Raw genomic sequence first — 27295 nt, 5'->3', positions numbered from 1 at the left:
ACCAGGTTACACAGTCCCCAGGAGGGGCTTCACCAGCCCCGCCTTCACACAGTTCAACTGGAAAGATAACAGTTCACTGGCTGAGCTGGCAGAGGTCATCAGAACTAATTCCAGTGATAACTGTGATGAGATCTGACATCACTTGGAGGCAAACTGAGGGGGAAAAAAGGCTCAGGAGCTTGCCACAAAACTAGTTTAACATCTCTGTAAATAAAAATCTTAACATCTCTGTAAACAAAAATAACACATCCCCTTAAAACAAATAGAAAGCTATTGATCCAAGGAATAAAATCTACCACGTAACTTCCTAATCTACCCCAAAGATGATGAAATACAGTCACACACACAAAAAGAACTTTGGAAGATTTGAGACCTCACTAAAAATTCATGTTGTTTAATTAGAAAATGTTGGGAAATCTACTTTGCTGTATTTTTAGGTTACATTTATTTTTAAAACCTGTATTTATTGATTCATTTGGCTGTGCTGGGTCTTCACTGCTGTGGAGGGCCTGCTCTGGTTGTGGTGAGTGAGGGCTCTTCTCTTGTTTTGGGTGCAGGGTCAGTAGCCGCGGCTCCAGGGCTGTAGAGCACAAGTTCAGTAGTTGTGGCACAGGGGCTTAGCTGCCCCTCAGCATGTGAAATCTTCCCAGACCAGAGATGGAACCCACGTTCCCCACATTGGCAGGCAGATTCTTAACCACTGGACCACCAGAAAAACGCTACTTTGCTATGTTTTATCCCAGAAGCAGCCATTTCCTGCTTTAATCAGGTTGCAGCAGTAAACTTCCCATTCTAAATCACTGATTCTGATAGGAGTCAGCATGAAGAGGACCAGATGACTCCTCTGACTTTGGTCAGTTCCTTTGCAACTCGTTAGGAAAAACTTCTGGAGACCCTGTGAGGGGATCATTGCTGGTGTTTTGAAAGAAGCTTATAATGTCAGGATTGATTTTAGCAGCAAGTACATATTTTTGTATGTCACATCCTCAAGCCACTCAAACTGACTCTAAAAAATAAAGAAATGTATTATGTAGGGGACAAGGTATAAGGAAGGTTGAGAAGTGCTTGCAAACGAGACTCTCAACCAGGGCTGAACATTCTTGCAAACGAGATGTTCAGCTAAGAATCCTCTGTTTGTTCCCGTGGGAAAAGAACATTTCTTGCACACAAGGATGTTTCTCTGATTCCTCAAAAGGAACAGACCCAGGGACAAAACGGATTCTAAGTTGATAAGGAAGTTCCCCAAAACAAAGTCTTAGCTGCAGTAACTAAGTTAAGGTAAAGGTTATCTTGCCCTACGCCTGCGCACTGTATAGTCACTAAATCATAGTGCTTGGCAACTTGCCCTGTAGATTGTTGTGCAAAGGATATAAAATAAAGCAGCTGTAAAAAGCGAGGAGTTAAAATACAAAGATTCAAACTACTCTGCAGTGTTGGTGTTTCCTTCCATCGCCAGCAGTATTACCTTGCACAATGAGAAACTGGGAGGCAAGAGAATTCAAGTCCTCGGGGTCTTGACAATGTCAGAAGACATCCTTGTTCTTTCCCATGTCTGTGCCGCCATCCTCAGCACATTTGTGCTTTTGTTCACAGGATTGGCCCCCTCATCTAACAACAGGTGGAAATAAGCCACTCTTTATTACTAGAAACGGTCCAAGTGAACTTCTCTTGTGGCTCTGCCCCAAATTCATAAGCAATTAGAGAGCAGTGGAGAAGAAAGAGCAGCCTCAGACATGCTGCCTAAAGAATTCCTTTATTATAAGTAATTAAAGTTGATAAAACTGGCAAAATAAACAAATACTGTCTTTCAACAAAAGCTAAACATGGCTGCCCCAAATGACTAAAATAATACAACGGCCAATAGTTACACTTTCTCTTCATATACCATCATTATATGTATACCTTCTTCAACCTGATACAAATTTTTTTGGACTCCGTTGGGTCATCATCGCTGCTCAGGCTTTTCTCTATGTGTAGTTCGTGGGATTCTCGTTGCGGTAGCTTCTCCTGTTGTGGAGCACAGGCTCTCGGGCGCAGGGATTCAGCAGTTGTAGCTCCTGGGCTTTAGAGTACAGGCTCAGCAGTTGTGCTGGACAGGCTTAGTTGTCTTCTCCGTCGATAGGTGGATTCTTTACCACTGAGCCAGCAGGGAAGCCCAACCTGTAACTTCTGTGGAGTATTTCATTCTTCTTAAAACCATACTATATTAATCACAATTTATTTACATTACTCTGATATTACATGTACAAAGAATCATCTCTTAAATAGTTAAATACCATTAGAATGCAACTTTGATCTTCTGGGGAAATTTCCCATTTCAACTCAATGAAAAATATCCATTATAATTACACGTTTTATTCTTTTTGGAGTAGATCACCTCCAGACCTCTTGGAATATTTCATTCTTTTCTACGAAAGTGTATGCGACTCATAAGTTCTCTGAACTTCAGTACTAAGGAGTGGTTATTCATGTTCTCTTTCCATGTTTCATAAGACCTTTTAAATCTGTCATAATAACTTTCTTTTTTCAAGTTGGAATCTGATCCATTTTTTTTTAAATAACTGTCTTTTTTCCATATTTCTCTCCAGGAGCCTTTCAGTTTTTCCAAGTAACTTTCTTTTTCAGAGTCTTCCTTCCATATTCCTTCTCCTTTTCTTAAGGCTGTTAATTCAGCTTTAAGTAAATTTCTGTGAATTCTCCAATAGATTTTAGAATTATGACTTAACCCCTTAACAAGAACAGTTTTGCCAAGACCTCTTCTCAGGATTTCTTCATTCAGACTCACACTAAAAAATCTACCCTTGAATAAAAAATAACACAAATCAATTATTTAATAAAATTACTAATATACCCACAATACCTTATTTACTTCAAAATCAGTCAATCTGCAATTTGAGTCCTCCAGAGAAAAGCCAAAAATATAAATGATGGGACTTGCATGGTGGTACGAAGGTTAAGAATCCATGCTTCCACTGCAGGGGGCATAGGTTTGATCCCTGGTTGGGATCAAACATACATATATATGTATGTATATATATATATATTTACACACACACACATACATATACATATATATGCAAAGGGGTCCTTAAGAGCTTAAAACAGCTAATGTTAAATCCAAGAATTTCATTACTAGATGAGACCTTTGTTCAAAGACAACTGACTCTTTTATAACACATAGCTCTCCACAGGCTCACTGGTCACCTAACTCGAAAGTGTGTAGAAGCGATAAAGTATGAAAACAGATTTTTGATTTTTCGGTTGATGTTTGAATAGAGAATGGAGCACATACCAGTTAGGGAAAATGACAGGAGGCCACAGCAAAAGAAATTAACAAAACTAAAAAGTAGACACATGCAAAATGGACCGAAGCATCACAGAACTGTTAAATTATGCTCAGAATTTCAGGCCTTTAGCAAGGCCTGGCATGTAAGAATGTTTTTAAAAGATGGTCCATAAAATAATAAATGTAAAGATAGCCCTGGCCCTTGAATCTTCAAACTTCAAGAAATTTTAGTTATATCTCACTGCCCTGTGAAACCAGATAAATGGGAACTTTTTTTCCCTTTACTAATTTACAGTGTAAAAGAGATCCTGCTTAGCTGCTTCCACAGTCCCTCCGGGATTTTAATTTAACAAGATTAATTTTAACAGGTGTTAGTAATTTTATAGCTTCATTAGACAAGTAATTCACAGTTAAAATTTTTTAATGTGAAAACTAAAGGTTTAAAGTAGGAAACATTTTCTAAGATTATCTAAAAGAATAAAGGAAACTTTTGTTCCTTTAAATCCATAACTTTTGATACATGATGATAAGCAGCTAATAAGTACAGTTTTAAAGGGTATATCATATTTGTCTCACTCTTTTAAATTTAATGAGCTGAACCAAAATGAGAATAATTAAAGTTCAACCTCACACTACAGAAAAGTTCAACAGGAGAAGTAAATACTGAAATATGCATAAAGTATAGTCTGGTGTAAGGTAAAGACAGAAAAGGTAAAGTTCGGGCTCTGGAGCCCCAAGGAGCTGGACTTCAATACCAGCTCTTCCACTTGGTTACTCAGAGTCCCACCTTTACATGGGAATAAAATGATTCCATAGTGGGCTTTGAGGATAAATACTACATACTCCTCAATTTAAAAGAGAAGTTAATATTTGAATAAGGCCTTTGGGATCTTTTATATAATTTTGTATTATCAACTTAGTTAAATACAGATGCTTCAACCAATCAAGGTTGGATAATTCTTATTTTGAAAGAACTGAATATGACCTGGACATGCAAAAATTAATGGATTTCATTAGGTGTTCTATTAATTCAGAAAGCTTTTAATAATTAAAATGGTTACCATTCTAATCACTTTAATGTGAGATTATTATTTTTCTTCAGATTATTCTCACTTGTAGTATAATAAAGAACTTTAAAAGAAAAACTACCCTTAATGCTGTCATAATAATGTAAATTAAAAAAAACAATTCTTAATTCTTTCATATTAACGTTTCATTTTTCCATGTCCTTTTTTCAGTAATCATCCACCAAAAGAAATTTGGAGGAAGGCACAGCAAAGAACTCAAGACAGTAACAGAGCAACAGCAATGAGGCTCTGTGGCATTCCCAGTTACAGAATGGCTACGGTCAATCACAAAAGTAAGGAAATTCGGAAGCAATGACTGACTACTGATCATAAATAGTATTTTTTTTAAGTAAATAGTACTTAAATAGGTTCCATTTAAATATGTCCAGTAATATTAAATATGCTCAATGCTTTTAGAGTTCAAATACTTACATGTTAAGTCATACTTTTCTACAAGGTATTGGACCAGAATGAGCAATATTTACCTTCAGCAAACATTCTCACTCTTTGCAATCACCAGTTGACACCACACTCAACAAGTGGTTTATAACAAGTGTGATATAATATACTTGTCCATAAATAAATATATAAGATACTCTTTAAATAAGCAATAGCCAGTCATTAATAATTTGAAGTTTTTACTTTTTCTTCATTTTCTATTTTTCTGTAATAAACATATAAACATTTTCTATAATAAATTCTATAGAAGAATGTATATATGAAACATGGTTTCTTACACATAATCACTAACAGTAGTAGTTACAAAAGACAAAAGAAAACCAGTTTCATTATATAATCAAGGTTCTAATTAATGATGTGTTTATATATTGGGCTACAGTCCATGGGGTCACAAAGAGACACGACTGAATGACTAACACTTTCACTTTTCATTTATGCATAAATAATAAGAATAAAATATTGCTAGCTATTTCTTCACACTACTTACCTTATTCACTAAAAGGTAGCAAAAGAGTGCTGAATTCTCCTTCCCAAGAAGTTGGAACCATAGTACTTGGGAAGGTTTTAGCTCTTTTTGTAACCACACCTTCCCAGTTTCAGTAAGTTCTACTCCAGCCAACTTAATCAGCAAAACACCACATGGCTCTTCTAAAAAGGTTAGGTAGAAAAGAGTTTACCTTTAATACCACAATTGCAAAAGCAAATTCCAAAGTCATTTGTGCTCCAAAATACAACTGGATATGTTACTTATAAATACCCAGACTCTAGATGTAGATCTATTTATTGCTATAGTCAACTTGTCTTTTAAAACAATACAAGTAGGTAACAGATGGAATAATTTTAAAAACTAATTTCAGTAAGATCCAGAACAGGATGTGGGGTTTAATCAATTTACCTTTAAAAAAAAATATCTTCCAGATTTATTTCTATGTACACATACACATAATGCTACAAGTCATGGCATTCAATAATATAGGCTCCTCAGTTCAGTTCAGTCGCTCAGTCGTGTCCGACTCTTTGCGACCCCATGAATCACAGCATGCCAGGCCTCCCTGTCCATCACCAACTCCCGGAGATCACTAAGACTCACGTCCATCGAGTCAGTGATGCCATCCAGCCATCTCATCCTCTGTCATCCCCTTCTCCTCCTGCCCCCAACCCCTCCCAGCATCAGAGTCTTTTCCAATGAGTCAACTCTTCCATGAGGTGTCCAAAGTACTGGAGTTTCAGCTTTAGCATCATTCCTTCCAAAGAAATCCCAGGGCTGATCTCCTTCAGAATGGACTGGTTGGATCTCCTTGCAGTCCAAGGGACTCTCAAGAGCCTTCTCCAACACCACAGTTCAAACACATCAATTCTTCGGCGCTCAGCCTTCCTAAAACTGTATAAACTGCTTTTTCACTTAATTTACTGAGGCTGTTTTCCCAACTCAATAAATATTAATATCAACATTATTTTTATACAGCTTATAAAACTGATTTCCAGGTAGGATTTTATCAATTTATATTCCAAGTAATAAGGTCTATATAGTCAAAGCTGTGGTTTTTCTGGTGGTCATGTATGGATGTGAGAGTTGGACCATAAAGAAGGCTGAGCTCTGAAGAACTGATACTTTCAAATTGTGGTGCTAGAGAAGAGTCTCTTGGATAGCAAGGAGATCAAACCAGTCAATCCTAAAGGAAATCAACCCTGAATATTCACTGGAAGGACTGATGCTGAAGCTGAAGCTCCAATATTTTGGCCACCTGATAAGAAAAGCTGACTCTGGAAAAGACCCTGATGTTGGGAAAGATTGAGGGCAACAGGAGAAGGGGACAGCAGAGGATGAGATGGTTAGATAGAAGCACTGACTCAATGAACATGAATTTGAGCAAATTCTGGGAGATAGTGGAGGACGGAGGAGCCTGACAGACTGAAGCCTGGACTTCAGGGGTCGCAAAGAGCTAGACATGACTGAACAACTGAACTGAACTGAACTGAGAGGAGCCTGGTGTACTACAGTACATTAGGGTCACAGAGTCAGACATGACTGAACAACAACACAGCATTAAGAAAGTTTGTTTGGGCAAACTCTGGACAAAATTTTTACAAATTAAACTTTAATAATAGGATCTTATTTTAGAAAAAGTTTACAACTTTCCAAAAGGGGAAAATGGCTGGCAAAAAAAAAAAAAGTTAATGCTTTTTTTTTAAAAGAAATTATACATTTAACATATATTAAACTCTTATACAAGTATTGGTAGTTGAAAGTATAAAGTTTGTCCATTTAATTGCTAGGGAAAAAGTAACACTTGAGTTCAGAAAGATATCCTAGAAGTTTCTCGTGATATTATTTGATGATAGAAAACCATTTTCTTTAAGGCTTGGGTTTCTTGAAACTTGTCCGAGAGTTTCGGTTAGAGAAGTTTCAAAAGGTATAAGTAGGAGGATTATGTCCTTAGAAAACTCTGTGATACAGCATATTCACAAATTAGATTAAGGCAGAACACACATAATAAAGATTAGATGAAATCAAATCACTGGTACCTAATGAGTGAAGCAAGTCTAAAGATTCTGAGGCCTCTCTTCAGCCCTTTAATGCTACCATCAACACCAATTGTCTTTCAATAAAATATCCTCTAGTCTTTAAGACCAAATCTTTAGGACCAAAAACATGAATCTAATCAGCGCTATCAATCTTGATTATTAATGTCCTAATTCTTCACTTCAACAAAGGTCATGGGATTCCTTTAAAATTAGCAAAGTCCCCATTAAGCATTTAACTATGATATGGTCGGAGCGACAGCGATGCAAGATGGCAGCCACCACAGGCTCAGACAATTTATGAAAACTGAATATACAGCCTTAAAATAGAATGTGGACCTAAATACCCAGAAGCATCCCCCCTTTGTAAGATTTGCAACAAAAATTAATATGAATGGAGTTCATAGTTCTAATGGAGTGGTGGACCTAAGAGCCATATCCGTGCTAGCAAAATGGCAGAACTGGTATAGCATCAAAGTTGTCCTGCAAGAGCTTCGGCGCCTAATGATGTCTAAAGAAAATGTGAAACTCCCTCAGCCACCTGAAGGACAGTGTTACAGCAATTAATCAAAAAGAAAAGCCACAGGCCCTCCCCTGTCCCCGTTCGATTTAAGCAGTCTTCATTTTCCACAGTAGTAAATTTTCTAGATTTGTCTTGTAGACCTCAAAGTACTGGAAAGAAAGCTCCCATTCAAAGGCAGTTTATCTTAAGATACTATAAATGATACCAATTTTTTTGTCCATTTGAAATATATAAGTTGTGCTATAACAAAAAAAAATATGATATGGTCAATACCAAATTTATGTAAACATAAATTTTCCAGAAGCTAATCTACTGAATAAGGTAAGTTATATCCATCAAATATTTTTGCCCAAACAGTTGATGTTTCCTTGAAAAAGGAGAGGTTACTTTTAATATTTATGATTTCTAATTTTAGCTTTGTGTGAATCCTTGTCTTTCCAGCTCTTAAATAAATCTTTTACATATATACTTTTAAAAAGCCTAATTCATACTGGATAGGATGACACAATGCAAAGGAGTATAAGGGTACAGCAAAACGGGCTCCAGTGGAGGAGCCCAACAGCACTCCATGAAAAGTGTACAGCTTGGGTTTTGCAGAATGAACAGAGAGAGGCACAGGGAGGAATAGGAAGTGAGCATGTCAAGTAAGGGAAACACCATGCACCTGGAGAAAACTGCAGACATAAGGTGAATACTGACGTACACCACCACTAAGGACTTTGTTACATTTATGTTCTATCAGATGGGTAGGAAACTTCACAACTTAATATTCCTAAGGTTTTTAGAAAGATAGTACTTGATCGCAAAACCACTGATTCATCCCCTAGATTTATAGAATATTAAAAATCAGGAAGTTCCCTGGTGGTTTAGTGGCTAGGATTCTGCACTTTCATTATGGAAGCCTGGGTTCAGTCTCTGGTCTGGGAACTCAGATTCCACAACCTCACAACAGAAATGATAAATGACTGAATAAATAAATATTATAATTGGATTCATGACCAGTGGACAATTGCATGAGATAGGTATATCACATATATCGAAAAGATTATTTTCTGCCATTAGGAATAGAAGAAGCTTTGAAATAATATCACTAGACTGCAGGTTTTCTGACTACTGCAGGCTCACATCCATTGTTTGCAACTGCATCCTGAAACTGCAGCAAAGGAGCAAGCGTCCAGTAACCATCTGCTGAAGAAATGAAGTGTTCCAAGAGTTTCACTTCACAAAAATTTTCAGCTTTGTGTGTGTTTGCCTCATCATATACACCAAAGATAAGATCATGGAAGGCAAGGATATCACAGAATAGTCGTAAGGAAGGAGTCTTGGAAATGTTATGATTCTCTTGTTTGATAGTGGTGGAAACCATTGGCTGAACTGGAAACAGAACACAAGCTCTCTACACCAAACACGTTCAACTACACCACACAGACTCTACTCTGATGTATTTATCTGAGCCAAACCATTTGGTTAGAATGGCCTCAATTTGGGGGGCCTGAATCTCAGCCCTCCTTACAATAAAATCTAAAGTCCATCTCTATCCTATAGACCAGGTAGTAAAAACAGTGAAAGGAACATAAGGAGCTTTCAATTAATAGCTATTATTAAATGAACAAGATTATGCTCTAACATCTTATTATGTCATTCAAAATAGTGCTTGGAAAGCAACTTCTAGATTCTGTAACTGTTTTATAGGCAAACAGGTTTAACCAATGTAAATGCAAATTGATCTCTTTAACATGAACAATTTGGGGACGTCTCTGGTAAGAACCAGCCTTGCAATGCAGGGGACACAGGTTCGATCCCTGGTCAGGAAACTAAGATCCCACATGACTAAATGGGACAAACTAAGCCTGCATGCCTCAACGAGAGTCTGCATGCTGCAACTAAGACTTGACGAGGCAAATAAATAAATATTTTTTTAAATGAACAATTTATGTCAGTTACAAAAAGTATTAACACTATCATTACATTTGTACTGGTTAGCATCTGTCGGTGTGTCTGTTTCTTTAATTTTTGCAACTCTATACACAAAGTTGTGGACTGGGTAGCAAAGAATCTATTTTCTATCTTTAGTTCCATCAACTGTTAGGGAGATGGCTGCATACATGGCCTTTAACTTCTATAGAAAATATTAAAATAAGTAGGGGAAGTAAGTTTCCTTTTAGCTTTAAAATTTTGATTGTAACAAGTTGATAAACATTACTATTTGATGTATATACTAATAATACATTAATAATAATATGTATATATAACAAAAACAAGACCAGGAGCTGACTGTGGCTCAGATCATGAATTCCTTATTGCCAATTCAGACTGAAATTGAAGAAAGCAGGGAAAACCACTAGACCATTGAGGCATGACCTAAATCAAATCCCTTATGATTACACAGTGGAAGTGAGAAATAGATTTAAGAGCCTAGATCTGATAGATAGAGTGCCTGATGAACTATGGAATGAGGTTTGTGACATTGTACAGGAGACAGGGATCAAGACCATCCCCATGGAAAAGAAATGCAAAAGAGCAAAATGGCTGTCTGGGGAAGCCTTACAAATAGCTGTGAAAAGAAGAGAGGTGAAAAGCCAAGGAGAAAAGGAAAGATATAAGCATCTGAATGCAGAGTTCCAAAGAATAGCAAGAAGAGATAAGAAAGCCTTCTTCAGCAATCAATGCAAAGAAATAGAGGAAAAGAACAGAATGGGAAAGACTAGAGATCTCTTCAAGAAAATTAGAGATACCAAGGGAACATTCCATGCAAAAATGGGCTCGATAAAGGACAGAAATGGTCTGGGCCTAACAGAAGCAGAAGATATTAAGAAGAGATGGCAAGAATACACAGAAGAACTGTACAAAAAGGATCTTCACGACCCAGATAATCACGATGGTGTGATCACTCATCTAGAGCCAGACATCCTGGAATGTGAAGTCAAGTGGGCCTTAGAAAGCATCACTATGAACAAAGCTAGTGGAGGTGATGGAATTCCGATAGAGCTATTTCAGATCCTGAAAGATGATGCTGTGAAAGTGCTGCACTCAATATGCCAGCAAATTTGTAAAACTCAGCAGTGGCCACAGGACTGGAAAAGGTCAGTTTGCATTCCAATCCCAAAGAAAGGCAATGCCAAAGAATGCTCAAACTACTGCACAATTTCACTCATCTCACATGCTAGTAAAGCAATGCTCAAAATTCTCCAAGCCAGGCTTCAGACACATGTGAACCATGAACCTCCAGATGTTCAAGCTGGTTTTAGAAAAGGCAGAGGAACCACAGATCAAATTGTCAACATCCACTGCATCATGGAAAAAGCAAGAGAGTTCCAGAAAAACATCTATTTCTGCTTTATTGACTATGCCAAAGCCTTTGACTGTGTGGATCACAATAAACTGTGGAAAATCCTGAAAGAGATGGGAATACTAGACCACCTGACCTGCCTCTTGAGAAATCTATATGCAGGTCAGGAAGCAACAGTTAGAACTGGACATGGAACAACAGACTGGTTCCAAATAGGAAAAGGAGTACGTCAAGGCTGTATATTGTCACCCTGCTTATTTAACTTCTATGCAGAGTACATCATGAGAAATGCTGGACTGGAAGAAACACAAGCTGGAATCAAGATTGCTGGGAGAAATATCAATAATCTCAGATATGCAGATGACACCACCCTTAATGGCAGAAAGTGAAGAGGAACCAGAAAGCCTCTTGATGAAAATGAAAGAGGAGAGTGAAAAAGTTGGCTTAAAGCTCAACATTCAGAAAACGAAGATCATGGCATCCAGTCCCATCACTCCAAGGGAAATAGATGGAGAAACAGTGGAAACAGTGTCAGACTTTTATTTTTGGGGGCTCCAAAATCACTGCAGATGGTGACTGCAGCCATGAAATTAAAACACGCTTACTCCTTGGAAGAAAAGTTACGACCAACCTAGATAGCATATTCAAAAGCAGAGACATTCCTTTGCTGACTAAGGTCCGTCTAGTCAAGGCTATGGTTTTTCCAGTAGTCATGTATGGATGTGAGAGTTGGACTGTGAAGAAGGCTGAGCACCAAAGAATTGATGCTTTTGAACTGTGGTGTTGGAGAAGACTCTTGAGAGTCCCCTGGACTGCAAGGAGATCCAACCAGTCCATTCTGAAGGAGATCAACCCTGGGATTTCTTTGGAAAGAATGATGCTGAAGCTGAAACTCCAGTACTTTGGCCACCTCATGAGAAGAGTTGACTCATTGGAAAATACTTTGATGCTGGGAGGGAGTGGGGACAGGAGGAGAAGGGGATGACAGAGGATGAGATGGCTGGATCGTATCACTGACTCGATGGACGTGAGTCTGAGTGAACTCCGGGAGTTGGTGATGGACAGGGAGGCCTGGCGTGCTGCAATTCATAGGGTCACAAAGAGTCGGACACGACTGAGCGACTGAACTGAACTGATAGCAGTTAGAGTGCTGTGGCATTGCACACCTTTCAGGACAGATACTCAGTGAATACCAACCCTGGAGTTGTGCAATGTACTACCTGGACAATCACAAGTGATGGCCTTGCTGTCTAAGCACTAAAAAATCATCACTATTTCCGACAGGAGAGATTTAAATTACTACTGCATTATTACAACAACTGAGAAGTATAAACCATGCTTAGAGCTGAAATGGCCAACAAATAAACATCCCAAGTAATCTTTCTTTAGGGAACAACAGTCATTCAAATTGTGTAAGTTCTGCTTGATTTGTTAAGAAATAAAATCAATCATGTCAGGTGTGTTTGAGGGAAAAAAAAAATCAATCTTATTCCTTTATAGCCATACATCAATTGAAGAGTAATATTCATTCATCTCAGGGTAAAGAAATAAGAACTTTCTTTGAAACATTAAAATAATATTAAGGAGATCTTTAAATATGATTCAATTAAATCATTTGACAATTTTGCCAAGTCTCTGTTGGCTAAAAATTATTTTTCTAGGGACTGTGAATAATTAGACAAGAAAAGTTCCCTGCCCACTAGGGGCTCATAGTTCAATAGAAGGATATAAACCTAGATACGTAATTACAGGAAAATGTGTTTTAGTACTGTAATTGCAGCATGTATAAATTGCTTGGGGCGTAGGAAAGAAAGAGGCCAGCTCTGCTTGGGAGTTAAGGAGAGCTTCACAAAGGAGCTGACGTTTGAGCCAGATCCTAAAGAATCCACAGACTAGGACTTCCCTGGTGGTCCAGTGGTTGAGACTCCATGCTTGCAGCGGAGGGGTTATAGGTTCAATCCCTGGTTGAGGAACTAAGATGATACATGCCACATAGTAAAGAAAAAGAGAAAAACAAAAAGAATCCACAGACACTCAGGCACTTGGAAAAGATCTATGCCCAGGGCACGAGAACACATGGAAGCAGCAGGAAGGTCTGTGTGGCTGTGGTCTTTGCTGAGAAGCAGGGAGAAAAGGGAATTGCAGCAGCAAGCTCTGGCCTCTGCCCAATTCTCCGACCTCTTTGGTGTCTCTCGTCCCCTTCTTCCCTCTGCTCCAGCCACATGAGCCTTCACGTGCCTTGTCAAAAGAGCCAGGCTCATCCCCATGCATGTTCTTCCTAGCCAGCTCCTTCCCATTCTCCAGGCCTCTGATGAGGCCTTCTCTGACCACCATATATGTGGATTCCCTCTTCATACAAGCTCCAGTAATGCTCATCCTACACCCTGAACCTTTTCTTCATAGCCCTTAGGACAATTTTTCATTGTTTTTGTTGCCCATTTTTTTGTTGTGGAGAATCTTTTCAGCATTAACCTAGATGTTTTATCATCAGTGCTGTATGGATGGAGAACTCTTGAGGCTATTGTAAGAATAAGACTGAAAGCCAGAGCCAGGAGGTTTAAATCCAAAACTTGAGAACACCAGAGAACTCCTGACTCCAGGGAACATTAATCGACAACAGCTCATCCAAAAGCCTCCATACGTACAGCCCAGATTACTGTACCCAGCAAGGATCTCATTCAAACATGAAGGAGAAATCAAAAGCTTTACAGACAAGCAAAAGCTCAAAGAATTCAGCACCACCAAACCAGCTCTTCAATAAATGTTAAAGGATCTTCTCTAGACAGGAAACAGAGAAAAGGTTTATAATCTCAAACCCCAAACAACAAAGTAAATGGCAATGGGATCATACTTTTCAATAATTACCTTAAGTGTAATGGGTTGAGTGCCCCAACCAAAACACAAAGACTGGCTGAATGGATACAAAAACAAGACCTGTATATATGTTGTCTACAAGAGACCCACCTCAAAACAAGGGACACATACAGACTGAAAGTGAAGGGCTGGAAAAAGATATTTCACACAAATGGAAACCAAAAGAAAGCAGGAGTAGCAACACTCATATCAGATAAAATAGACTTTGAAATAAAGCCTGTGAAAAGAGACAGAGAAGGACACTACATAATGATCAAAGGGTCAATCCAAGAAGAAGATATAACAATTTTAAAAATATATGCACCCAAAATAGGAGCACCACAGAATATAAGGCAAATGCTAACAAGTATGAAAGGTAAAATTAACAGTAACACAATACTAGTGGGAGACTTTAATACCCCACTCACACCTAAGGATAGATCAACTAAACAGAAAATTACCAAGGAAACACAAACTTTAAATGATATAATGGACCAGTTAGACCTAATTGATATCTATAGGACAATTCACCCTAAAACAATCAATTTTACCTTTTTCTCAAGTGCACACGGAACATTCTCCAGGATAGATCACATCCAGGGCCATAAATCTAGCCTTGGTAAATTCAAAAAAGTTGAAATCATCTCAAGCATCTTTTCTGATCACGCAAAGGTCCATTTAGTCAAGGCTATGGCTTTTCCAGTGGTCATGTATGGATGTGAGAGTTGGACTGTGAAGAAAGCTGAGAGCCGAAGAATTGATGCTTTTGAACTGTGGTGTTGGAGAAGACTCTTGAGAGTCCTTTGGACTGCAAGGAAATCCAGCCAGTCCATTCTAAAGGAGATCAGTCCTGGGTGTTCTTTGGAAAGACTGATGCTAAAGCTGAAACTCCAGTACTTTGGCCACCTCATGCGAAGAGTTGACTCATTGGAAAAGGCTCTGATGCTGAATGCGGGCAGGAGGAGAAGGGGATGACAGAGGATGAGATGGCTGGATGGCATCACCAACCCAATGGACGTGAGTTTGGGTGAAATCCGGGAGTTGGTGATGGACAGGGAGGCCTGGCGTGCTGCGATTCATGGGGTTGCAAAGAGTCAGACACGACTGAGTGACTGAACTGAACTGAACAGGAAAAAAACTATTAAAAATACAAACATATGGAGGCTAAACAACACATTTCTGAATAACCAACAAATCATAGAAGAAATCAAAAAACAAATCAAAATATGCATAGAAATGAACAAAAATGAAAACACAACAACCCAAAACCTATGGGATTCAGTAAAAGCAGTGCTAAGGTGAAGGTTCATAGCAATACAAGCCTACCTCAAGAAATAGGAGAAAAATCAAATAAATAACCTAACTCTACACCTAAAGCAACTAGAAAAAGAAGAAATGAAGCACTCCAGGGTTAGGGGAAGGAAAGAAATCATAAAAATTAGGGGAGAAATAAATGCAAAATAAACAAAGGAGACCATAGCCAAAATCAACAAAGCTAAAAGCTGGTTCTTTGCGAAGATGAATAAAATAGACAAACCATTAGACAGACTAAATAAATTTAAATTAAAAATAAATAAATAAATAAAGGGAGAATAATCAAATCAACAAACTTAGAAATGAAAATGGAGAAATCACAACAGACAACACAGAAATACAAAGGATTATAAGAGACTACTATCAGCAACTATATGTCAATAAAATGGACAACTTGGAAGAAAAGGACAAATTCTTAGAAAAGTATAACTTTCCAAAACTGAACCATGAAGAAACAGAAAATCTTAACAGACCCAACACAGGCACAGAAATCGAAACTGTAATCAGAAATCTTCCAACAAACAAAAGCCCAGGACCAGATGGCTTCACAGCTGAATTCTATCGAAAATTTAGAGAAGAGCTAACACCTATCCTACTCAAACTCTTGCAGAAAATTGCAGAGGAAGGTAAACTTCCAAACTCATTATATAAGGCCACCATCACCCTAATACCAAAACCAGACAAAGAAGCCACAAAAAAAAGAAAACTACAGGCCAATATCACTGATGAACACAGATGCAAAAATCCTTAGCAAAATTCTAGCAAAAACAATCCAACAACATATTAAAAAGTCCATACATCATAACCAAGTGGGCTTTATCCCAGGGATGCAAGGATTCTTCAATATTAGCAAATCAATGTGATACACCACATTAACAAATTGAAAGATAAAAACCATATGACTATCTCAATAGATGTAGAGAAAGCCTTTGACAAAATTCAACATCCATTTATGATAAAAAACCCTCCAGAAAGCAGGCACAGAAGGAACATACCTCAACATAATAAAAGCCATACATAATAAACCCACAGCAAACATTATCCTCAATGGCAACAAATTGAAAGCATTTCCCCTAAAGTCAGGAACAAGACAAGGATGCCCACTCTCCCACTACTATTCAACATAGTTTTGGAAGTTTTAGCCACAGCAATCAGAGAAGAAAAGAAATAAAAGGAATCCAGATTGGAAAATAAGAAGTAAAACACTCACTGTTTGCAGATGACATGATCTTCTACATAGAAAACCCTAAAGACGCCACCAGAAAATTACTAGAGCTAATCATTGAATATAGTAAAGTTGCAGGATATAAAATTAACACACAGAAATCCCTTGCATTCCTATACACTAACAATGAGAAAACAGAATGAGAAATTAAGGAAACAATTCCATTCACCATTGCAATGAAAAGAATAAAATACTTAGGAATAAATCTACCTAAAGACACAAAAGACCTATATATAGAAAAATATAAAACAATGCTGAAAGAAACCAAAGATGATACATATAGATGGAGAAATATACCATGTTCATGGATCACAAGAATCAATATACTGAAAATTAGTATACTACCCAAAGCAATCTATAGATTCAATGCAATCCCTATCAAGCTACCAAAAGTGTTTTTCAGAAAACTAAAACAAATAATTTCACAATTTGTATGGAAATACAAAAAACCTCGAATAGCCAAAGCAATCTTGAGAAAGAAGAATGGAACTGGAGGAATCAACCTGGTTGACTTCAGGCTCTACTACAAAGCCACAGTCATCAAGACAGTATGGCACTGGCACAAAGACAGAAACATGGATCAATGGAACAAAATAGAAAGCCCAGAGATAAATACATGCACCTATGGAGAAATGCAATGCCAAAGAATGCTCAAACTGCCGCACAATTGCACTCATCTCACATGCTAGTAAAGTAATGCTCAAAATTCTCCAAGCCAGGCTTCAGCCATATGTAAACCGTGAACTTCCTGATGTTCAAGCTGGTTTTAGAAAAGGCAGAGGAACCAGAGATCAAATTGCCAACATCCACTGCATCATGGAAAAAGCAAGAGAGTTCCAGAAAAACATCTATTTCTGCTTGATTGACTATGTCAAAGCCTTTGACTGTGTGGATCACAATAAACTGGAAAATTCTAAGAGAGATTGGAATATCAGACCACCTGACTTGCCTCTTAAGAAACCTATATGCAGGTCAGGAAGCAGCAGTTAGAACTGGACATGGAACAACAGACTGGTTCCAAATAGGGAAAGGAGTACGTCAAGGCTGTATATTGTCACCCTGCTTATTTAACTTAAATGCAGAGTACATGATGAGAAACTCTGGACTGGAAGAAACACAAGCTGGAGTCAAGATTGCCAGGAGAAATATCAATAACCTCAGATATGCAGATGACACCACCCTTATGGCAGAAAGTGAAGAGGAACTAAAAAGCCTCTTGATGAAAGTGAAAGAGGAGAGTGAAAAAGTTGGCTTAAAGCTCAACATTCAGAAAACGAAGATCATGGCATCTGGTCCCATTACTTCATGGGAAATAGATGGGGAAACAGTGGAAACAGTGTCAGACTTTTTTAGGGGGGCTCCAAAATCACTGCAGATGGTGACTGCAGCCATGAAACTAAAAGACACTTACTCCTTGGAAGAAAAGTTATGACCAACCTAGATAGTATATTCAGAAGCAGAGACATTCCTTTGCCGACTAAGGACCGTCTAGTCAAGGCTATGGTTTTTCCTATGGTTATGTATGGATTGAGATTTGGACTGTGAAGAAGGCTGAGAGCCGAAGAATTGATGATTTTGAACTGTGGTGTTGGAGAAGACACTTGAGAGTTCCTTGGACTGCAAGGAGATCCAACCAGTCCATTCTGAAGGAGACCAACCCTGGGATTTCTTTGGAAGGAATGATGCTAAAGCTGAAACTCCAGTACTTTGGCCACCTCATGAAAAGAGTTGACTCATTGGAAAAGGCTCTGATGCTGGGAGGGATTGGGGGCAGGAGGAGAAGGGGATGACAGAGGATGAGATGGCTGGATGGCATCACTGACTCGATGGATGTGAGTCTGAGTGAACTCTGGGAGTTGGTGATGGACAGGGAGGTCTGGCGTGCTGCGATTCATGGGGTCACAAAGAGTCGGACACGACTGAGCGACTGAACTGAACTGATGGACACCTTATCTTTGACAAAAGAGGCAAGAATATACAATGGAGAAAAGACAATCTCTTTAACAAGTTGTGCTGGGAAAACTGGTCAGCCACTGGTAAAAGAATGAAACTAGAACACTTTCCAACACCATACACAAAAATAAACTCAAAATGGATTAAAGATCTAAATGTAAGACCAGAAACTATAAAACTCCTAGAGGAAAACATAGGCAAAACACTCTCCAACATAAATCACAGCAAGATCCTCCCACCTCCCAGAGTAATGGAATTAAAAGCAAAAACAAACAAATGGGACTTAATTAAACTTAAAAGCTTTTGCACAATGAAGGAAACGATATGCAAGGCTTAAAGACAGACCTCAGAATGGGAGAAAATAATAACAAATGAAGCAACTGACAAAGAATTAACCTCAAAAATATACAAGCAACTCCTGCAGTTCAATTCCAGAAAAATAACTGACTTTATCAAAAAATGGGCCAAAGAACTAAACAGACATTTCTCCAAAGACATACAGATGGCTAACAAACACATGAAAAAATGCTCAACATCACTCATTATCAGAGAAATGCAAATCAAAACCACAACGAGGCACCATCTCACACTGGTCAGGATGGCTGCCATCAAAAAGTCTACAAACAATAAATGCTGGAGAGGGTGTGGAGAAAAAGGAACCCTCTTATACTGTTGGTAGGAATGAAAATTAGTACAGCCACTATGGAGAACAGTGTGGAGATTCCTTAAAACACTGGAAATAGAACTGTCATACGACCCAGCAATCCCACTGCTGGGCATACACACCGAGGAAACCAGAATTGAAAGAAACACGGGTACCCCAATGTTCATTGCAGCACTGTTTACAATAGCCAGGACATGGAAGCAACCTAGATGTCTATCAGCAGATGAATGGATAAGAAAGCTGTGGTAAATATACACAATGGAATATTCAGTTCAGTCCAGTTGCTCAGTTGTGTCCGACTCTTTGCGACCCCATGAACTGTAGCATGCCAGGCCTCCCTATCCATCACCAACTCCCGGAATCCACCCAAACCCATGTTCATTGTGTCAGTGATGCCATCCAACCATCTCATCCTCTGTTGATCCCTTCTCCTCCTGCCCTCAATCTTTCCCAGCATCAGGGTCTTTTCAAATAAGTCAGCTCTCCACATCAGGTGGCCAAAGTATTGGAGTTTCAGCTTCAACATCAGTCCCTCCAATGAACACCCAGGACTGATTGGGTGTTGGATGGACTGGTTGGATCTCCTTGCAGTCCAAGGGACTCTCAAGAGTCTTCTCCAACACCACAGTTAAAAAGCGTCAATTCTTTGGCGCTCAGCTTTCTTTATAGTCCAGCTCTCATGTCCATAATGACTACTGGAAAAACCATAGCCTTGACTAGATGGACCTTTGTTGGCAAAGTAACGTCTCTGCTCTTTAATATGCTCTCTAGGTTGGTCATAACTTTCCTTCCAAGGAGCAAGCATCTTTTAATTTCATGGAATATTACCCAGCTATTAAAAAGAATGTATTTGAATCAGTTCTGATGAGGTGGATGAAACTGGAGCCTATTATACAGAGCGAAGTATGTCAGAAAGAAAAACACCAATATACCAGTTCAATAGTGTATTGAATACTGTACTGAATTTAGAAAGATGGTAACAATGACACTATATGTGAAATAGTAAAAGAGACACAGATGTACAGAACAGACTTTTAGAATCTGTGGGAATAAGCAAGGGTATGATGATTTGAGAGAATAGCATTGAAACAAATATATTATCATATGTGAAACAGATCGCCAGTCCAAGTCCAATGCATGAGACAGGGTGCTCAGGGCTGGTGCACTGGGATGACCCTGAGGGATGGGATGGGGAGGGAGGTTCAGGATGGGGAACACATGTACACCCATGGCTGATTCATGTGAATATATGGCAAAAACCACTACAACATTTTAAAGTAATTAGCCTCCCATTAAAATAAATAAATAAATAATTGTTTGTTTGTGTAAGTCAAGAGTTTAGACTTTCTCTCATAGACAATGGAGAGTTATTAAAAATTAAAATGACATTTTTTTTGCTATTTTAAAAATCACTTCTAGTAAAGGAACTTTAGTTATTCAGTGCTATTATTTTTGTGCCTTACTTACTTCTCCATGAAGATATAACAGGTAAAGTAATGGGAATGTGTTCAATCTCTAAACCATTCTCAGTTATTCGGTGCAGTCGTCCTCGTAGTTTAACATTCTTTCTTATAAATTCTACTGGAATATCTGAAGAACGTGTGAATTTTGATGTCTGTTGATTTACAAGGAGAAAAGTATAACATTTTATTACTATTTTTATTTTAAAATTAAGCATGTTGTATTCTCTAAACATTTCAAAGAAGACATAATAACCACTGAACATTTTTAATTTGGTTCTTAATTTTATATTAATATTTTTAAAAGACTTAACGGAAGTGTTTATAAGCACATTATTTAGAAACCTTTAGTCACTGTTTTACTGTTTGAGACTACTATATGCTAAGTCACTTTAGTCATGTCCGACTCTGTGAGACCCCATAGATGGCAGCCCACCAGGCTCCCCCGTCCCTGGGATCCTCCAGGCAAGAACACTGGACTGGGTTGCCATTTCCTTCTCCAATGCATGAAAGGGAAAAGTGAAAGTGAAGTCGCTCAGTCGTGTCCGACCCTCAGTGACCCCATGGACTGCAGCCTACCAGGCTCCTCCATCCATGGGATTTTCAAGAGTACTGGAGTGGGGTGCCATTGTGACTACTATATAGAGAACATTAAACAAATTCCTCACTTTTAAAAAAGCTTACATCCTTAAAATGTGACACAATTTATCAAGAAGCAGTGAGTATAGAGCTGTGTCTGGCACTACAAAATTTGGTTAAATTTACTATCTTACTGGTTAAATTACTATCTCATTCTATAAATGTACTATTTATTCATACTGTTACTCTGGGAGATGGAGAAGGAAATGGCAACCCATTCCAGTATTCTTGCCTGGGAAATGCCACAGATACAGGAGCCTTGCAGGCTACAGTCCATGGGGTCACAAACAGTTGGACACAATTTAGCAACTAAAGAGCAACAGCAGCAACTGCTGAGAGAACCTAGCCAAAATTGAGGCAATTTAAGTTAGACTAATAATCAACAAGTTTTTTTCCCTTATTTTTCAATCTCATAGGAGAAAAACACCCCTCCAAAAAGGCCAACATTAGGAATTTATTTAAATAACTAACACCTTGGAGTTATTCAACATTTTATACCTGTGTCTTTCATATTAACAGTACTATAGAAACAAGCTTAATTCATAAGCATGGCTGGGTGAGAGCCTCATAACAGGCAGAAGGATAAATTAGTAACCAACTTCCTAAGACAGTAAAGTTGGTCTAAACATTAAAAAAAAAATTTTCCAAATAAGAAAAACATTATAGCAGACAAATACAGAATGTGGAACATTAATAATGGGTAAATGACTTGGTTATTCTAAAAAATAAATGGCTTATGGGGGAAAAAAAAGGGAATGGGGGTATAGACTGTTATAAAATAAATGAGACAAATATACAAACAAATACAGTATATGGACCACTCGAATCCTGCCATAAACAGATCACCTATTTTTTTTAAAAAAAGGACACCATTGAGACAATAAAATAATTCTTAATATTGTCTGGATATTAGATGATGCTAAGAGGTTATTAATTATGTTAGATGTGATAATGTTCTAGGACAGACAGACACTGCCAGTCTCCTGACGTAGCATAACAGGAAGCAGCATACGCCATCACCTTCTTGTTCACACTAAATCTACGGAGGAAACACAAATCCAGGCTGTGGGAGATTCTCTAAGACTAATGCGGCCTCTTCAAAATCACAGTGTCATGAGAGACGAAAATTAAAGTGGGTGTAAAAGTCTAGATTGAAGACGACCAACGAGACATGACAACTAAATGTTCAGGAGATAAATATGAATGTTAACTGGGTTTCAGAAATTACTACAAAAATGTTAAATTTATTAGATGTAAAAATATTAATGTGATTATGGAGGAACGTATTCCTGCTCTTAGCAAGTACATGACAAAGTCTATGGGACTAGTTATAAAATAAGTGAGTCACAGGTAGGAAGCGTACAGCATGGGGAATACAGTCAGTAATTATGCAGAATCTCTGTAGAGTGACAGACTTGTGATCATTCTGAAATGTATACAAACATCAAATCACTATGTTGTGTAACAAGAAGTAACACAGTGTGATAGGTCAATTTTACTTCAAAAACAAACTCATAAAAAAACAGATCAGATGTGCAGTTATGAGAGGTAGGAGATGGAAGGAGGGAGAACTTGGAAGGTACAAACTTCCAGTCATAAGATAAATAAATACTAGGGGTGTAAAGTACAACATGAGTAATATAATTGACAATTATTGGAGAAGGAAATGGCAACCCAATCCAGTATTCTTACCTAGAGAATCCCAGGGATGGGGGAGCCTGGTGGGCTGCCGTCTATGGGGTCGCACAGAGTCGGACACGACTGAAGCGACTTAGCAGCAGTAGCAGCAATGTACAACATGAGTAATATAACTAACAATACTGTATGTTATACATAAAAGTTGTTATACATGAAAGTAAATCCTACCTAAGAGTTCTCATCACAAGGAAAAAAACTGTTTTCTACTAATTTAGTTTTGTATCTATATGAGATGATGGATGTTCATTGAACTTACTGTGGTAATCATTTCCTGAGGTATGTAAGTCAAATCATTATACTGGACACCTTAAGCCTAGGCAGCGCTGTAGGACAATTACATTTCAGCTTTAAAAAAGTGAGTTCAAGGCATTAATAAAAAAAAAAAAAAGAAGAAGGAAAAAAAGACGAGTTCTAAAATTGGAGTCTGGGTGTAAAGGCAACAGTTGTGAAAAATGTAGTGTGAAAAAAAAATGTAGTGTGGTAACAAAGTGTAGTCGATGATAATACAAAACAATACAGAGATAAGTATAGGAAATGAATATATACAGAAGCAATATGACACTGAAATGACATCCTATGACAACAATCAGGTAGATTAAAAAGTACTTGTAAATCCTGAATTATCAAATAAATTTCCAAAATGTCTGTTATTAAAATACTTTTGAAAGCGCAAAACTAAATAAGCATAAATTATTTAGTTCAAAGGGACATAATTCAATTTCAATTTAAACCTAAAACCACTACAGAAAACATTTTTGAGATATTCTTCAACATCTGAAATGCAAATTTAATGATTATTTATTTCAAGCATGAAGAAAAGTCATTATGGAAAGACAGGTTGTGCAGTTCTTTCCATAAAACCCTGTGGATGTGTTACTTTTAAACCAACATCTTAAAGTACGTTCACTGTTCTAAAATGTTATTTAAAAGCTTCTAATATGAACAACAAAATGACACCCATGTTGAGATAAAAATCATCTGAAGTGAGAGAAATTAACCGTCTAGTGCTTATCATAATGTCTTAATTTTTTAACTTACCAGTCGAACACTTCTTAGAAGTAACATTACTCCGGCTACGGCCATTACAGTGCTGATGTTCTTTAGAAAGAGATTTTATGATTAATTCTAATTATTATTCACAATACTGAAAGTACTCAATAGAAGGCAGGAAAAAAAGTCATCCCTTATACCTAAGTTCTCAAATAAGGCATATCCTTCAACTAAAGGCCCACTTCTTCCAAAAAAACCAACTGCCCACCAGCTCATTAATCTTCTCCTTTTTTTCCCAGACAATCCGGTACACACAGTAATTACATATATAATACTGTATGGTTTTCTATTGATTGTATTGCTTTAACCATGAGTCCCTTGAATGAATCAGTCTAATATTAATGCTTTTTGTGCAAGGCCCATAGGAACGACATGACCCTAAGTCTGCAGGTGGAATTAAAATATTTAGTAGAAAACTTTATTACCGATACCATAAAAACACAGCACTTGGGAAACAGATGCGGCAAACACTCAGGGAAATCACAGCAATGTTTTTAAAGTGTTTCATTTAAACTGAAATTGATCTGAAGGAGTTTAATTAATAAGGATCCTGCAACTCCCTCACCAACAGTGGTAATTTAACGTGTTTTCCTTCAATAAATACAACTAAGGATGTAAGAGATGAAAATATATACAAGAGTATATTCTGTTATTGGATTATTTGGAATAAAACATCCATGCACTAATTTAAATACTGTTTCCTCTCCCAATCCTGATGAGGTTATTTTTTTATTTGAAATTAACCAATGCATCTCTTCCTGCTTAATTGGAAGAACCAAGGCCTTGTCAATTAACATCCGTGTTTCTGTGTACACATACATACACATATATGTATACAATTCATTAATGTTAAACATATTTATGTAGCACTAAGTGGCAGACACTGTTCTCAGGACTGAGCTGCAGGTGAGTGAGCCGCAGTCTCAGCACTGAGCTGCAGCCCTGGTGAGTGAAAACAGACATGGTCCTGGCACTTTGGCTGCAAAGTATTTGCAAACCTAATGAGCCTACTCAACTTCCCAGCAGAATTCTTCTATCTGAAAACATTCTCTTCACTTGGCTTCTAGCACACTTGGTTTTCCTGATATTCCTCTTCCCCTCTGTTCCCTCCGAGTCTTTGCTGATCTCCTTTTCACTCTCCAAATTCTAAGTGTTAGAGAGGCCCTCAGGTCTCAATCCTAGAGCTTTTTCAGGAGCTTTTCTGACTCGCTCGAAAACGTCATCCAAGCTTTGAATACTAGAAGTTTTCTATAATAATACTTAAATACTATAAGGTTTATTTACACTTTAAATACTTAAGGTATTATGCAGCCCACTCCCAGATTCCCGTTCTGATCTCCCTTTAAGACACGTCTCCTGTATCCAGTTGCCTAGAACACCTAAGCTACGCTGGGAAGTCTAATGACCACCTTCAAGTTCACACATCTCCATTAGAAGTCTAATAGGCATCTTCAATTTCACCTTGCATAAAGCTCTGTAGATTTCCCCAACAAATCATTTAACCTAACTCCTCCATTTCAGCAATTTCCACACCATCCACGAAGCAGGCAGCCCCTTTGATTCTTTGTTACAAAGAAGGAAATCACCACCAGTGCTTAGTCACAATCTTCTCTCCCCTGGTCGCCTGCGATGCCCCTCCTTTTTCAAACTGCCCGCCCCGCCCCAACTGCTCCAATGGCCCCGCGGGCGCCCCGCGCTGGGCTGCAGCTTCCCCTTGGAGGCATCCCGGGGCTCAGCACAGTCAAGGCAGTGATGGGGCTGAGGCAGCCCCGCCAGGCCGCGCGCCCCCGCCGCCCCGCACACACTGCCCCGACCCGGCGGCCCTCCGCCGCTGCCCGGGCCTCCCTCAGGACGCGTCTCCTTCAGCCTGACGCTGCGCGGCCCGCGCCCACCACCGCCCGGCCCGCAGTACCCGGACGAGGCGCAGGTGGTCGTCGGCCCACTGCGAGATCCGCGCCACCACGTTGGGCGCTGCTCCGTCCGGGTTGGGCGGCGGTGTGGCCGCGGCCGCGGGCTGCCCCGCCATGTTCCCGGGCTCCCGGGAGCGGGCGCCGCCTCCTTGACCGGACGACAGGGGGCGCCGCTCTCCGCGGGCGGACGGACGGCGGGATCCAAGCTCCTGCGGCTAGAGGGTGCGCCGCGCGAGCGGACCTTCGGGTCGGGTTCTCAGCAACCAAGTGGCCGGGGGCGGTCCTCCCGACCCGTTAGGAGAAGTCTTTACAGTGATCCTCCAGTATTTACACGAGGTTTTCCCACAGCGCAAGAGATCTCTGTCGTTAGGGGATGCGAGCTGCAGGATTACAGGGCATGCTGATGGAAGATGATCAGTTCAACTCCCTTAACTCAGAGCAGTGTAGGTAGCAAGAAAGAAAATTGAAGTAGACCATTCTTACACCTGCTCCCGAACATATTAAAATGTGTATTCCTTATATTTGAATTATGTTTTCAAGTTGTCACAGTTGCTTCCTAAGCGAAATATCAGATGCTCTAAATCTATGATTAAATGTAGGGAGCTGACCTACTAAACTTACTGTGGTAATCGTTTTGCAATATAGTATGAATATATTAAAGCATTACAGTGTACACTTACAACTAAGAAATGCCGTGTCAATTATATATCCGTAAAAAATCAGTACAGTTAATGTATTTTACAAATACAAAAAGTCACAGGACAGTGAAAATTATATTTGTGTAAAAAAGTTGTGTCTGAGCCATGAAAAGTTGTGCAAGAAATCTGTAACAGGGGTGGCTCCTGGGTGGAGGGATTGTGGGAATGGGAGGGAGGTTTCACTATCTACCAGCTCTAACAGCACATTTTGCAATGACAGAAATGTTCTGTATCGCACTACCCAATTTCATAAATAGCCACATGTGGCTATTGTGTGCTTGAGATGTAGCTAGTGTAACAGAGGAACTGAATTTTTAATTTTATTAATTTTAATTTGTTTAAATGGTCACAACTAGCTAGTGGCTACCATATTGGACAGGTTTTTTTTTAACTTATGCATATATATCATTAACTAGAGTATTCCCTACTAACACATATTATAAGGATTGCCTACAAGGAATATATTGTCTGAATACTGTAGCCAATAGTAAATACAATGGCTAACACTTAGATCTTGCTTACTATGTGCCAGGCCCTGTCCTAAATATTTTATTTCATATATTAATTCTTTTGATCCTCATAGCAACTTTCTGAGACAGGCACTATTATTAACCCCAGTTTTAAAGAGGAAGTACTTAGAAAGTGTTAAGCCAGCAGCCAAGGTCACCAAGCCAAGAAGTGCTG

General features: G+C 38.7%; 1 protein-coding gene and 1 pseudogene across 1 annotated transcript; one reads left to right on the top strand and one right to left on the bottom strand.

The window, feature by feature from the left end:
• C1H3orf33 (chromosome 1 C3orf33 homolog) lies at nt 1738-26062 on the bottom strand. The gene is made up of 5 exons (XM_018048605.1): nt 25916-26062; nt 23992-24051; nt 20624-20771; nt 5300-5460; nt 1738-2800 (listed from the first exon to the last, which is right to left on the bottom strand). Exons 1-5 carry the CDS (start codon nt 26027-26029, stop codon nt 2399-2401), a joined length of 885 nt encoding a protein of 294 aa, XP_017904094.1. The 5' UTR covers nt 26030-26062; the 3' UTR covers nt 1738-2398.
• LOC102175900 lies at nt 7318-8194 on the top strand (annotated as a pseudogene).

This window comes from Capra hircus, chromosome 1 (assembly GCF_001704415.2).
Source record: "Capra hircus breed San Clemente chromosome 1, ASM170441v1, whole genome shotgun sequence".
NCBI classification, from domain to species: Eukaryota; Metazoa; Chordata; class Mammalia; order Artiodactyla; family Bovidae; genus Capra; species Capra hircus.
The sequence above is the reverse complement of the archived record's forward strand: the minus strand, read 5'-3'. Positions and strand labels throughout refer to the sequence as shown.

Bases quoted from the DNA above. Each gene is read 5' to 3' on its own strand.
- C1H3orf33 (XM_018048605.1), bottom strand. From the start codon at position 26,029: ATGGCGGGGCAGCCCGCGGCCGCGGCCACACCGCCGCCCAACCCGGAC. The intron at 24,052-25,915 runs GTACTGCGGGCC...CTCTTTCTAAAG, and splicing joins ACCACCTGCGCCTCGTCCGG to AACATCAGCACTGTAATGGC. The intron at 2,801-5,299 runs GTAAGTAGTGTG...TTTTTATTCAAG, and splicing joins GCTACCTTTTAGTGAATAAG to GGTAGATTTTTTAGTGTGAG.